This window comes from Bombus terrestris, chromosome 4 (genome assembly GCF_910591885.1).
Source record: "Bombus terrestris chromosome 4, iyBomTerr1.2, whole genome shotgun sequence".
Taxonomy (NCBI): Eukaryota; Metazoa; Arthropoda; class Insecta; order Hymenoptera; family Apidae; genus Bombus; species Bombus terrestris.
Window position 1 is genome coordinate 18,360,716 of NC_063272.1, and position 14,669 is coordinate 18,375,384.

Sequence of the window (14,669 nt, forward strand, 5' to 3'; positions counted from 1 at the left end):
CTTCGAAACTTTCCGAAATCCGAGCAATACGGGTGTATCGAAATCCCGCGCGAACCCATTCTCTAGCGACACACAGCTAGATTTGTCTGGAATTCCTCTGAACTTCTATAAATGGTTAACAGATTAGTGTTTTTATTATTAGAAACTGGTCTCTTTTTCTTTTTTTTTTTACACGTAGTTGGTACCCGTCTTTGTTGTTTGCGCGAACTAATTTCTCTTTGCTTTCCTTCAACCGCGCGAGAAGTTTCATGACTCAATAATTTCTCGCTGTAAAACTTGTATTTTCTAAAACTACAGGATTGCAAAAAGAGTTAATAATTTTTGAACCCCTAAAGCAAGGTAGTATTATATTAAATTATATAATTATTTAAAATATAATTTTCTTCAGTTTATTAAAATAATTACGTTATTATAAGTAGATGAATACATAGGAATTTGTATTATTGCTTTTAGTTAGGGGTTTAATTGCAAATAAATAAAAAGATATTAATGTGCTATCAATAACAATAAGGTATATTTAATCTAATATAAAAAATATTAGAATACAACAAAAATGTGTGAACAATTGATTGAATAAAGTGCAATATTTTAAATTGTGTTTAGTATATTATTTAAAATAAAATTATATATATAATAAGTTCTTATAAGTTATATATATAAGAAGTGAACATTAATTTTAAGCGATTCAAGATTACGTTACTTAAGATTTAAATAATAATCATTTAAATAGATTACAATATTTCAATATTAAAAGAGCTTGGTTCTTCTATATAATGTAAGTACTTTGGTTGTAAATTATTATTTATACAAAACTTCCTCATTGTATTTCATAAAAAAGTTATGTAAAATTTTGTTAAGAAGCTATAGAGTTACAAATATCCAAAGCATGTAATGTAAAATAAAGTAACAAGCAAGTGGAGATATGTACAAGTTGATAAATGTGAAGCAGCAGATTGCGGAGAATCCTTTTGTTTACCAGGTTGCAATACACATAAATCTTCACAATCTTCATCCTCGCATATATCACAAAGAGTAGCTTTACGTGGCTCATAAAATACTCTTGCTCTTCTTGCTAATCATAGAAAATTATTAATAGATTAAGATTCATAAATTATATCATAAATTAATAAAATTAGTGAATTGAAATTAAAAAGAATATATTAACTTATTTATGACATGAAATAATATCACTTAATAAATTGACTGCCATGAGGATCACTAGAGTTCAGAAATGATGGAATTGGTTGAAGTATTTAAATTAAAGAAGCAGTCATATATTCTTAAGATTTGTATTATTTTAATAATGCAAGAAGTGTGAACTTGTCGATGTATTACGGCCTCGTGAATTTTTAAGAAATCTTTTTTAATTACCTTATTGTGACGTGCATGTAACAAGAAAAATAATAAGAACGAACAATCGGACTCCAATGATCTTGAAAAAAATTAAATACCAATTTGATATTACTCGATAAATAGAGTTGAAATATAACAGTTTTGAATGTAAGAATAAATTGGTTCGAAAGTCATGCATATCTAAAATTTTACTATTTTACTATTTTACTCTTAACCTATTGTATGATTTACTCGAATTTAGAATTTATTGTTTACTCTTGGGATATATTTAAGTACAAAAATATGAGGTATAAAATATTGTATAGTTCACTCTGTCTTATGCATTAAAGATAAATTTTTAAAATTTTAATCTTTGTTGACACTATAGGTGTTCTTGCTGTAATATCAATTGGGCTAACTCTAATCCAAAATGATATTTTTTAAATCGATTCATAAATCAAAGACAACTTTTGTTGAACCAATTGACTCCTAAACTCAAAACCGTTATATTTTATCTCCGTTCATCGTTGTACTATCAGAAAATATAAAATATGTTTAGAAAAATGGTGCAATGAAATGAAGTTTAACTATGGAGACATTAGTATCCGATCATAGGTTTTTATTACCTTACTCGTTATATGCATGCAACAATAAAGTAATTAAAAAAAAATTTCGTCAAAATTCATAATCGCGTTATAAATCGACAAATTGATCATATAAAGTACTAATAGAGCTATAAAATGTTTTAATTAATGTTATTAATTTCTTCCAAAAGTTTCTTTCGTTTTATAAGGAAATAATAGATGCACAACATTTTTTGTTTTATGAAATTTTTTTCTATTGGAACAAAATGGATCATACATAATTCAATAAAATAATATGAAACAAAAAATATTCTGGATCTATTATATCTTTATAAAACGAAAGAAACTTTTGGGTCAACCTAGTATATAGTATATTATAGAATGTAGAAGAATATAGAAGAATGTATTGTGCTGAAATAAGTAACATTAGTACTTTGTTCTTTGAGCAATCAACATATTAATAATGAATTATAAAATAATATTTTATTATTGCATATTATTATTATTAACTTACATGAATCGTAATAATCATATATAGTAACTGGTACTGGTTTCTGTTTTGCCACTTTATGTGTCCTGAATGCGGACACTGTAGGGCAGTATTCTTGCCTGCTCATCTGTAAGATATTATTTGGTTTAAAACTAATTTCAGATTACTTAAAAATATAAATATATATTTTGTTCTATACCTCATCAAAGTATAATATTACGACCGTATCTCCGTTCTTAGTTTCTACTCGTTTTACATTTTGTGACACTTCAAGACTAGGTAATGATTCCTTATCCACTGTAAAACCAGAAGGTAAACTGACTTCCATCACAACCATATTACTTTCGTTCGCTTCCTTAGTCGGAACGAATCTAATAATAAATATGTTGCATTAAATATATAATAATAATATTAAGTAATATTTATAGAATATCAGAGAGATAAATATACCCAGAACAAATTGAAAGTTGCAAATGATTAGCATTGGAATTTTTATCTACTTGAGGATCCAAAGTAAACAGTGGCCATGCCCCAGTTACATTTAGATTATATTTGTATGTAATTTGAATTAAAGCAAATCCATTTCCAGTGGCTGTTATACCAATCAGTCGAGTTTTCTTTGGAAGCTTAGGAAATAATAAATATTAGAATCGTTTACTACTTACATGTAGAGTACATTTCACAATTTTAACATTATGCTTATAAGATTCTTTTTTTTTTGTTTTATCATTAATTTGTTTTATCAATTATTTTTCTTAAGGTGATTAGTTATTACACTATATTAAATGCAGTTTGAATTTACCATTTGTTTTTGAAGTATCATGGAATTGTTAGGATTTATATTCATTTGGCTTTGTCCACCTTCTTCGTATAAGAATATGATAGAAATGGCATTAGCTTTTGTTACTAATTTTTCACCTAATTTCGCCAAGGCTTGTATTCCAATTACGGTATCCTAAGAGTTGTTAATAGTATGTACATTTCCTACACTCTTCTAATTTATACTTTAATATTTACCTGTGTGGATGCAAAACCACCTTCAGCATTTCTTTGTTTTACAAGCCACTTCATTATGGGTATAGAATCAACGACTAAATTACGCCTTATATAAGTTAACAAAGTATAGGACGTCATTTCAACGTCGACAGATCGTGGTAGAGAATGGTACCACGGATTTTTATCGTTTGCTGGTATAGGTTTGCTCCACCATTTAATATCTTCTTTTGTCATGGCTTTAGATTCTAGCAAATTAAATGCTGCAGTCTCATATGGATGTTTTGCTAAGTTTAAAGCATATGTACATATACTCAAAGCATAAGTATCATTTAGATCATTCATATTACGAACAATGTAATCAATTCCTTTATTTATAGTGTTTCTATATTTTCCGTTAGAGTCCTATAATACAGAATATTATAAAGATGGAAAATATATGTATACTTTATACAATGTTATAATAAGATTAGTATTGTATGTATTCGACTATTGTATTTTCAAAAATTATTCAGAAATTTTTTCACAATTATTCAATAAATTATTGTACTTACTGAATTTTCAAGAAAAGTAATAAGAGTAAATGCTGTTAATGCAAGACCTTTTGCAGCTCCACCTTGCATGTCTCGATGACTAATTCTTCCTACTTCAGGGAAACTTCCGTTAGGAGCTTGATTATTTGATAACCATTGTAAAGCTTCATCTATTATTCTGTCTTCAATTGGGATGTATGCAGCAGCTTGTTTAAAAGCTTTTGCCACAAAGGCAGTAAGCCTAGCAGATAAAATGTAAGAATAATACAAAATGTTGCAGTATTAGTGAATGTAACATAACAATTAAATATTTGTATACCATGTACTTCCATTACTATCTGACATGCCAAATGCGCTGAATGATCCATCATTATGTCTGTAAGTTAATTCTCTTTGATAGCCTATTTCCATATATTGAAGAGCTTTGCTTTCTACCGCATGTGTTAATTGATTTGTATTCTATAAGGAAATTTTAATACAAATATATTTGCGATTAGATTATTTCTCTAATGATATATCATTACGTATATATTATACATCTACTTACTTTGAGATAATTTAATATCATTATATTTGGAACAAAATTTAACATATTCTGTTCTCCACAACCAGATGGCAATTTAATTAAATTTGCCAAATTCATAATACTTGGACCCAAAATATCGCCTGATAAAAAGATATATAATTTAATATCAAATTATACATGTACTTATACATAGAGTGACCCATTTGTAGTGATACACGCAATTATCTTTCGAATTATTCGTTATACTAGAAAATGTTTCAAATTAAATTTACTTTATTTCGATGGAGACATCTTGTGATGGTCACAAATCTTATCTAGGTGGACATGCCTTCCAGATTTTAAGATTATTCTTTGCTTTTTTTAATGGAACTATATATATTATTCGGATCGGCGTATTGCCCATTTTATGACAAAATCACCGTTCTATGTGTTGTTGTTCTAAGGTCATTCAAGCTCATTTTTTGCCGTTCGAAACTTACCTTTGTTAAACATCCTCAAGATTTTATTTACTGGAATTTATGTTACAATTACTTCGAAGGAATCGGTACTATTGTGATTATCAGTATGCGTTCTTCGTTTCGATGCAGGATGCCCTTTCCACCAACGTCTCCGGGTTTGATAGCTATAATCTTTTTTATTGCGATGTTTCATAAAAGATCAATCATCATCAATCATCAGATCAAGATAATAATAGAACCCATTACCCCTGATAATATGAAAAATCATATAAAGAATAACTGCCAATCAATTTTTTCTAAAACATTAGAGAGGGTGCAACTATCTTTTAAGAATAGAATAAACCAATGCATTTAAGTTCCTGGTCATCATTTCGAATACAGATGATAATGGACAATTTCCAAATGTTAAATGAAGGTAAGTTTTGAAAGGCTATAAATGACCTTGAATGATTTTGGTCCACCAACACATTATAGGTCAATGAATTAGTCACGGAACAGGCTACACGCTTACCTGAACAAAAATATACAAATCCATTTAAAATAATAAAGATCACTTTGAAATCTAGAAGGCATGTCCATCTAGATACGATTTGATAGAAAAGATCATAAGATGTCCCCCACAAAATAAAGTAAGTTTAACTAGAAATATTTTTTTGCATAACGAACAGTTTGGGAAATAATTGCGTGTCTCACCTCAAATGGTACAATTAGATACAGGGTGATTCTACGTGAAAAAATAAATTGAAAATAAGAAATAAAATTTTTTTTATATAACACTTCGTTTCTGAGAAAATCAAGTTTGAAAATTTATCAAGTACACTTGAACATGGCTAATTTCGAACTGACAGGTGTAAATAATCAATAGGTTATTCCATGTGTGAAAATAAGACAAAAATGTACAATAAAATTTTTTCATAAGACGCTTTGTTTCCGAGACAAATAAATTAAGAATTTTATCATAGGAGTGTATTAGGACAATTCTTAACTAAGAATTTTTAACATGTTCATATTCTATTTTTTTTTAAATGAAGTCTTAAACAAAAAATCTTGTTCTACACTTTTCATTTATTTTCGCATTTAGAATAACCTCCTAACTTGTTTACTCATACCTTGTCGATGATTAATTAAATTTAAGCATACTTGACAAATTTTCAAACTCAATTATCTCGGAAACAAAGCCTCGTATGAAAAAATTGTATTCCATATTTTCGATTTATTTCTGCATGTAGAATCGTATTTGACTAAACTTGAAATTTTACTAAACCCTTCACATCTTCATGAGTGTCGAAAGTACTAATCAAAATTTCGATAATTGTGGATCATTACCTACTGCAGATATTTCAATATATTCTGAACCTGGTACAGCATTTTTAGGTATATCAATTGTAATATTCATCGATGTATTTGTTGTACTTCTAAGATCTATGAAAGTAGCCCTGTTTACATATTGAGTTTCTCCTTCAGCCTGTGCATAAATTAGTAGAAAAGTTTAAATTCACTTTCAATTAGCGAAAGATAAAAAATAATTTTATAAAGAAACACTTTACTTTAACAAGTAATTTACGCTCAACACTATCTCCAGCTAATATACTATTTGCAGTTGCCTTAATCGTAATGTATCCCAAGTCTCGAGGAACAATCATAAAAGATACACTGCTTCCGGAATTAGCTTTCACTTCTACCTTTTTCTTACGATACAATTCTAATTCTAGAAAATTTTTCATAAGTTACGTTTATGTTATATACTATAGTTTGTACAAAATGTTTCGAAATAATAGAATTTTAATCTCACTTGGTACATCCTGAACTTCGTTGGACATTTCTGCGAAATCAAACTGACCCTCATTTGTTAACAGAACCTCAGCTACAACATTTTTGTTCATATAATTGAACACCACAATTTGGATTGCAACAATTTCTCCTCGAATCACAGAGTAAGGAAATTCCATAGAGATGAAAAATGGTCTAAAAACTTTCAACTGTAAAAACGTAAATTCTTCTTTTTATATTTATATTACGGAAACTTTGCAATTATTTATATAGTCATTTTATATTACCTTTCGTGGCTCTTCTATAAGACCTAATCCATGAACATCATTTACAGAAAATGCAGTGAGCACCCATGATGTAATTGAATCTGGTACATTTCTTTTCAGCTCATTTTTTCCTTCATATCTATTTTCAATTTATAGTTAATTTGCATTTTAATTTTATTTTGAAATACTATATCAATATACTTCAATTATACGCATAAATAATAATTTACAAATTTATTTAAAAAGAAAATGAATCTGTATATAATATTAAATTTAATGTTTTTAGCAAAATTAATAAAAGAAATTCTTCCTAATATGACTTATTTCTTCAAATAAATACGTTTTGTCTATAGAATATTCAGTACTAGATGTATTTTATAAAAATTCGTTAAATATGATAGAATAAACAATTGAAGAATGATACAATCTAAAGCAATTTAAAGTATATAGATATGAATGATATTTATTGGCTATTACTGATTATGTATGCCAATTATACAGAGTTAACAGAGTAAGTCACCTAATTCTGTCATCTCAAATTACTTGGAATCTGTATGTTGTATTAAAACTCTTTCAAATAAACATCATATAGTATCAAAGTGGTATAAAATATAATAATAAATTTTTTGTTATCTTATCTTTTTCTGAGATATAAAGGTCACTTTGATTCAAATATAAATGTGTAACATTTGAACCAGTAATTTGAAAGAGTATTTTAAGAAACTATTAAAGTAAGTACATTAATGAAATATTCCCTAAATAACCTTTAATATAAAAAATGCTCAAAATTTTATCCATTACAATTTAATATATGTTCATAGTCAATAAATGTGTGCAAATGACACAGAATTTTACTCACATGTAACATAAAAATTGCAGAATCAAATGTTACACATTATATATAGAAATTTAAAATAATCTTCATATCTTGATAAGAAAGCAAAATAGCAAAGAAACTAATTATTATATTGTACGTCCTCATACAGCTTTTCTCGTAACAAGCAGTTTATAAATAATTCAAGGTAACAAAGTTAGATGATTCACCATAAGAATACCCAAAATATTCCAGCTTTGATTTATATAAAAGTAACTTGTACAAAATAAAGCATGACCCATGAACGTCATTTATAAAATAATGTATACAAAGCGTGTACGTAAAGCTTCATAAACTGAAAGTATATGAGATAAATACCCTGCAGAAAAGTTTGTAAAAAGCCAGGTGTTTAAGATGTCATGCATTAGGAATACACGGGGCTTATTCCAAACAGGAGGTGGGATGCGAGAGAAGGCATAAGGACCTGCCAGTGGTGGTCTTGTTGCTAGTTTGTGCGTAACAGGTGGACCAAGGTCTGGTCGAAGTGTGGATGCCCCATGAGGTGAGCCTGTTATTCTACCCTCCAGTATTCCCGATTGTTCTGTAATCCAATTCTATATATTGTATTATATCAGCACAACCAAGGGAATAAAAAAAAAATAATATAAAGGTATTGTAGAAATTAATCTAATTTCTTATTATATTTCATTTAAAGTACCTTAATTTTTTATATTTTAAGTTATATAATAATCCTCTGATTTATGTTTTTAGATATGAATAGATGATTACACTGCAGAGAATGAAATATGAATTGTAATAAGTCCATCACCATAGCACTAAATAACATAAAGCCATTATTGAACGAATATTAGTAAATTAATTTAAAAGATGATATTATATATTAAGTATTTTTAGATAGTTAGCACATAGAAACATTTATATTTACTTAATGAGTTATATCAATGTTGTTTTAATGATAAAAAAAAGTTCTCAGCAGATAAAAATTTTCAATGGCATTACCCAGCATCAAGCGTTTGCCAAAGCCAAGTTTCAGGGAAATTCTTGCGTACTTTCGTCTTCTCTGATGGCAATGCAATTGAACTGAAACTTCCAGCAGCTGTTGGAAAGGCGAACTCTACACCAGATCTGTAGTATACTATACAGACATAAGCCTTGTTAAGTAATAAGTACGTGATCTGATTAACTAAAGACTTGATAGTAAGTATTACATGAAAAATTAGATTTAAGAACATCCTTCTCATTCTACATTGCAAATGAATAAAATGTTGTTGACTAAATATGTTATGGTATTAGAAAATATTTAGTATCACGTGTAAGAGATAAGAAAATGATATTAGTAATAAACTTAAGCCATATAGAAAGCACTTTACTTACGAATTTGAAAATTTTCATGGACATAGGCATTTGTTATAATGATAGCACCGCTTTCCTATCAAACAATATATATCTATATTAATATTGATAAAAAAATATCAAAAATCCATCCAAATAAAATTATTTATCTATTTACTCTGAAAACATCTTTTGCTGTAGCTGAACCAGGATTCCATAAATATCGATCAAAAACCGAGTTTGCATAAGGTGATTCATGATTATTATCATATGATTTCAACTCTTTATAAACTTGTTCCTGCGAATAATTAAGATACGTAATAAAGTATTATTTATAATTATAACAAAACTTAAATTAATGAGAATTATTTATAATACTACATACATATGAAATATCGTTCCCAGACTTTAAAAGAATAGATCTTTGATCTACACCTAATAATCCAACATATGAATTTGGTTTTGAAGTAATAACTAAATTGATATTATCTCCTGGTGCAACTTCTTCAGATGCCATTTTAATATCAACCTTTAATAGAAATTAAAACATCAGATTCAGGTTTATCAATTCTAATTTTTATTACAATTAATTCGTCAAATTAACTTACAAAATTTTGAAGTAGTCCTTCTAGTTCAACATCTAAGGCATCTGCAATGATTTCTCCATCATTTCCTATATAATATATAATTACATGTGCAGTAGGAGCCATGACATATGTTGCTAAGAACCTAAAATATATTTCGCGCTTTGTAAATAAATAATAAACGAAATAGATTACATCGTAATTAGATATTAAAAAATATTTACTTAAAACTTGTTGTATGTTTATTTTGTACATATATAGAACCTGCATCCAATATATCGCCACGTCCAAATATCTCGTAATTAATATATTTCAATGGAGCTGTAGAATTTACTTCAATTTCTACATCTCGATTAACCTTATACAAAAATATCATATTCTTTTAATGATGATTTTCATACATTTAAAATAATTTAAATAACATAAAGATGATCATACCATAGGTTTTTCAGTTTTCAAAATAGCTTGTATATATTCATTATTCTGAGACATAGCTTGGTTTGTTGATGGGAACCATTCATGAAGGTTTAAATATTGAGCCTATTTATAATCATTTTTTTGGTGGTTATTGTTAAATCATTATTTCTATTATTAATTTCAGTGCTTATGTATCTACTATAATATTTTACCTCTATGTTTAAAGGATATGACATATTATCATTAGTTTTTGGCGGATAAAAATCCAACTTTACCATTCCATTTTCATCCAACATACCAGTAATATTCGTGTATGTGGACTGATTATCAGTAATGTAAGTATATCCATATTTTACCATAACAAAATTTTTGTTATCTCTCACTGGTGTTCCATCATGATATGTTAATTTTATCTATAAGAATTTTTCTCATACTATATCTATAATATTTAAAGGAGAATTTAAATTTATAATATTACGGATAATTTTGACTACATACAAATGCTGTATACTTTAATCCTGGTTTATAGTATTCTGATGTTTTTATCAAATCCATTGTGTATTTATGTTTATGTAAGGTTATATGCGCAGAAGTATTCTGTCTTCTACCAGTTAAAGATTCTTCTACTGTAACATCAAGCATAACTGGTCTTTCATATTCATCAGTAAGCCTATTAAAATTGAAATTAAATTATATCTTTTCCCAAAAAATATTTAATAACGTTTTTTAAGATATATATATATATATACACATACCTCAATTCATCATGAATGTCAAAATCAACAACTATTTTCCCATTTATTGGAATTACTTTTCGTATAGGCTGTTGGTATATTGGTTGGATAACATCAGAAAATATATCAGGATATGCTGTAACAGTTGCTTCTCCTTTCACTGGCTTACCATAAGTATACCTAAATGATTTGCACTTTGAAATAAATAATTTTTGTCAAATCTTTTAGGAGAATACTAAGACATCATTAAATAATATCAATGACGCTGTTACAATTGTGGAACAGGAATCAATATAAAAAAATTTGTAATGTGCCTTTAGGAACTTACAAAAAGTTTACTTAACTATTAGAATTCACTTACTTGGCATAGACTGTTGCAGTGATTTTTGATTCTTTAAATGTAAAATGTTTAGGAGCATCAATTATCACTTCAAAATTAGGTAATACATATTCAGCAACTTCAAAATCTTTTTCAAATGTTTGATCACCAATATTTGCTGTAATTTTCCAGGTACCTAAAACTGGGTACTCAGACAATTCGATTTCCGCATTAAAAATTCCATGGGTTATAGGTGGATGATTCCATTGTTTAATTCTATTTCCTTTACCATCCTATAAAAATGTAATATAAATTCAAAAATTTGTCTTATTTGTTACATACGCTGTATTTATCTAAATATACTTACTACAATATAGATGTTTACTAATCTTTCAAGTGTTGGCCTAAGTCTGGAGTCCAATAAAATACATCGAAACATAACTTTATTTCCTGGTTTATAAATTGCTCGATCAGTTTGAATAAAGACTGAATAACTTTTAGGAATAAATTCTATTGACTTTGACTGTGAAAATTCTATTCCTGATAAACCACGTGCAATTAATTCATATTTACCAGGAATAATATCATCAATCTAAAATTTAAAAAGAAATTAAAAAATGTATTATTATACTTTATATGCAGAGAAGTTAACAAACTTGAATTCATTTACTTCAAATCGTAAAATTCTTGTACTGTATGGTTGTACATGTGTAACTTGAGATATATTGAATACTTCTCCTATTCTTGAATTATTGTCGAATGACCCAGACAGTTCAATGTATATTGCTGATGATGTTGATACACCAGTAATACTTACAGCTACATGATATTCTGAATCAGGTCGTATTACCTTTGGAGCTATTATGCTATAGTATCTTTAAAAACATATTACAAAATTTGATTATTAAGCTATGTTAGATAATTAATTATATAAAATATTTGATAATACAATGTTTAATATATGTTTATCATATTTATTATTTTAATTAGATATCTAATAAGGTATAATTAAAATATATATATACATACTGTTCTGCAGTAACATTTAGTATTATACAGAATAAAAAAACAATATTGAACCACTGCCAATCCATTTTTATAGTCACTGTAAAATGAAAAGAAATCTAGGTTAGAGTACAAAATGACAAACAACGTTGACAAATTAATAAAATTACTAATAAGTAAATTTTGAATAGCACACTGTGCATAAATTATAAATACATAAAGTACCTACATATGTACAATGACAGAGATAAAAGTTATTTTCACTATGAGAAAAAATCTTATATCTTGTATCTTAAATCGTATATCTTGATTGTAAATATAAAAGATAGTCGTTCTATTATATAATTTTGTAATTATCGAAACTTCAAAGCGTCAAACTGGTTTTTCCATTGGCAATTATGTATTTTTTAATGATAGCACAATGATTTGTGAGCACGAACATGTGACTAAAGCAGTGGGAAAACCCAAGAGCTAAGAGTTTCATTTTGTCAATATTAAAATGTATTCTTCAATCTTTTATCATTGAAATATTAAAAAAAAATGGTTTTGTTTTACTTAATATAGAATGATTAACGCAAATAAATTTTGGAAATTTATGCATTTAAAATTTTTATAAACATATTGCTCAACCATTTATTTTAATAAAAGCTACTTATATAAAATATATTGAATAGATTCTTATTTTATAAAATTACATTATAATAATTCTAATATATGTACACAAATCGATGTAATACTTATAGTATTTATACAATATTTTACATATTACTCTGTATATCAAACAATTTGTCTTTCTAATCTTCTACTCTAATCTATACTTGTTAATAATATTATGTTCATACATATTTAAACATACAATTTATGATATATATTATGATATTATATTATTGGTATATAATTTTGTACAATTTCGTATACTCATTCGTAATAGTTATTAATAGCGATGAATATATCATATATTACTATTATAAACATTCTTAAATCGGTATCTTGGGTTTAATATATCATTTTCTGATTACAGAATTCATTTCTTTTCCTCATCTAACAAAATTAGTAAAATTATTTTAAAAAATTAATTTTTTAACATTTAAAACAAAAATCTCGGAATTGAATTGTGTCTCGAAGATATTATTCAATTTTTATTAAAAACGTTTGAAAACACGAATAGTTATGTTATTTTAAATATATATTTTGAAATTTATAGTTATATCATTTTCTTCCAATTATCTTTTCAGTTTTGTGTTACATTATTTTATGATATATTAGTTACGTTCTAAATAAAATACATCTGTCAAACATTACTTATTTATCTAAATGGACCAACGGAATCTATGTACATAGTTATTGATTAGAAAGTAGTACGACAGAAGTTTACATTTTATATGTTCTCCAAACTCTATTACTTGATAAATTCATACGGATTTTATAATTCGATCGCAAATTCGGAAAATAAATGTCACTATCAACTAAACAAATTAGAATTGTTTTTAATAATTTATTTATTTAAGAAGAAAATACATATGTCGTAATTTTTGCCAATAATATATAAATGAAAGGATAATTTATGCTAGGATCGCGTCATCTTACAAAACAATTCTGAACAGTGACTCACCTCGCCGAAGGATTTATTTTACTTGTATTTTCAAGGATATTATTCTAGTTACGATGTGATCGCACGGTCCTTTTGAAAAATGAAACTATCGAAGAAAACAAAGTTGCAAAGCTTCCAATGCAACAGTTAGACAAATACTAACAAGCATTACCAATCATGGCTCGAAGAAAGCAAGCGAGCAAGTGCAGGTTTCCCTTCCTTCTGGCTACTTCACTTCTCCTGTATATATCTGTCACGTTTTTACCGTTATGGGAGTAACAAGCCAGCCACCGAAGTACCACTGTTGTAAAATCTGACTCTGATTATCCGTTTGCAAACTTCAATATCTCATCGCGAACTATATTTTTCAATACACCACAAGCAGCTAAAAATGTATCCTACGCCACGTATTGACGATGTTACGATCTTTTATTCGAAATTTATCATTGTACGTGCTATTCTTCCTGAATTAAGCCGTTCAGAAGTTACATCGATCAACTCCATAAATCGAAAAATAGACCAAAGTGATGACATTGAAAACATTATTTTCTAAAAATTATTTTAGTATTTATTATTATATATGCCAACTCCTTTCAATAAATAAGTTTATGTAAATGAATCGTTTGTTTTTTAGGGCCCACAGAAGTAATAAAATCTAAAAATAAACATATGTATAAAAAGTACAATTGATCAATTTGTTTTTTGAGAAGATCAGTTAATAACAGATCAAAAATTGTATAAGATGACATTAATATATCAATATATTCTTTCCTCGATTAAGTAGGAAAATAAGATAATTTTAATATTTTCATAAATTTATTAGAATTATTTATATGAATTTTTTGTAGCTTTTAATTTCATGGAAATCTTAAAATTACTTGAGAACATAATATATGGTAA

The 14,669-nt window shown here is 27.2% G+C and overlaps 1 protein-coding gene and 2 long non-coding RNA genes across 5 annotated transcripts; 2 read left to right on the forward strand and 1 right to left on the reverse strand.

Moving 5' to 3' along the window:
• Positions 1-492: 492 nt before the first annotated feature.
• On the reverse strand, positions 493-14,284 carry LOC100647494 (CD109 antigen). 3 transcript variants are annotated; one of them, XM_012307741.3, is made up of 28 exons: positions 13,791-14,284; positions 12,203-12,278; positions 11,844-12,048; positions 11,541-11,765; positions 11,216-11,466; positions 10,876-11,034; positions 10,619-10,790; positions 10,333-10,533; positions 10,142-10,243; positions 9,928-10,061; positions 9,728-9,848; positions 9,505-9,648; positions 9,298-9,417; positions 9,162-9,216; positions 8,145-8,367; positions 6,974-7,091; positions 6,709-6,895; positions 6,464-6,624; positions 6,243-6,381; positions 4,480-4,598; positions 4,252-4,391; positions 3,954-4,173; positions 3,424-3,804; positions 3,209-3,361; positions 2,857-3,032; positions 2,606-2,777; positions 2,431-2,533; positions 493-1,072 (listed from the first exon to the last, which is right to left on the reverse strand). In XM_012307741.3, the coding sequence occupies exons 2-28, from the start codon at positions 12,265-12,267 to the stop codon at positions 870-872; spliced, it is 4,449 nt and encodes a 1,482-aa protein (XP_012163131.1). In that variant the 5' UTR covers positions 12,268-12,278; positions 13,791-14,284; the 3' UTR covers positions 493-869. The 3 variants fall into 3 exon arrangements, with proteins under 3 accessions (XP_012163131.1, XP_003394802.1, XP_012163132.1); XM_003394754.4 differs by lacking the exon at positions 8,145-8,367 and adding an exon at positions 8,787-8,922 and having other exon boundaries at positions 13,791-14,281; XM_012307742.3 differs by lacking the exon at positions 13,791-14,284 and adding an exon at positions 12,408-12,655.
• LOC125384983 lies at positions 4,592-6,868 on the forward strand. Its single transcript, XR_007223887.1, has 2 exons — positions 4,592-5,331; positions 5,391-6,868. It is a non-coding gene; the product is annotated as an uncharacterized LOC125384983 (long non-coding RNA).
• LOC125384981 lies at positions 8,307-11,398 on the forward strand. The gene is made up of 4 exons (XR_007223883.1): positions 8,307-8,436; positions 8,538-10,455; positions 11,083-11,294; positions 11,366-11,398. It is a non-coding gene; the product is annotated as an uncharacterized LOC125384981 (long non-coding RNA).
• Positions 14,285-14,669: the final 385 nt, after the last annotated feature.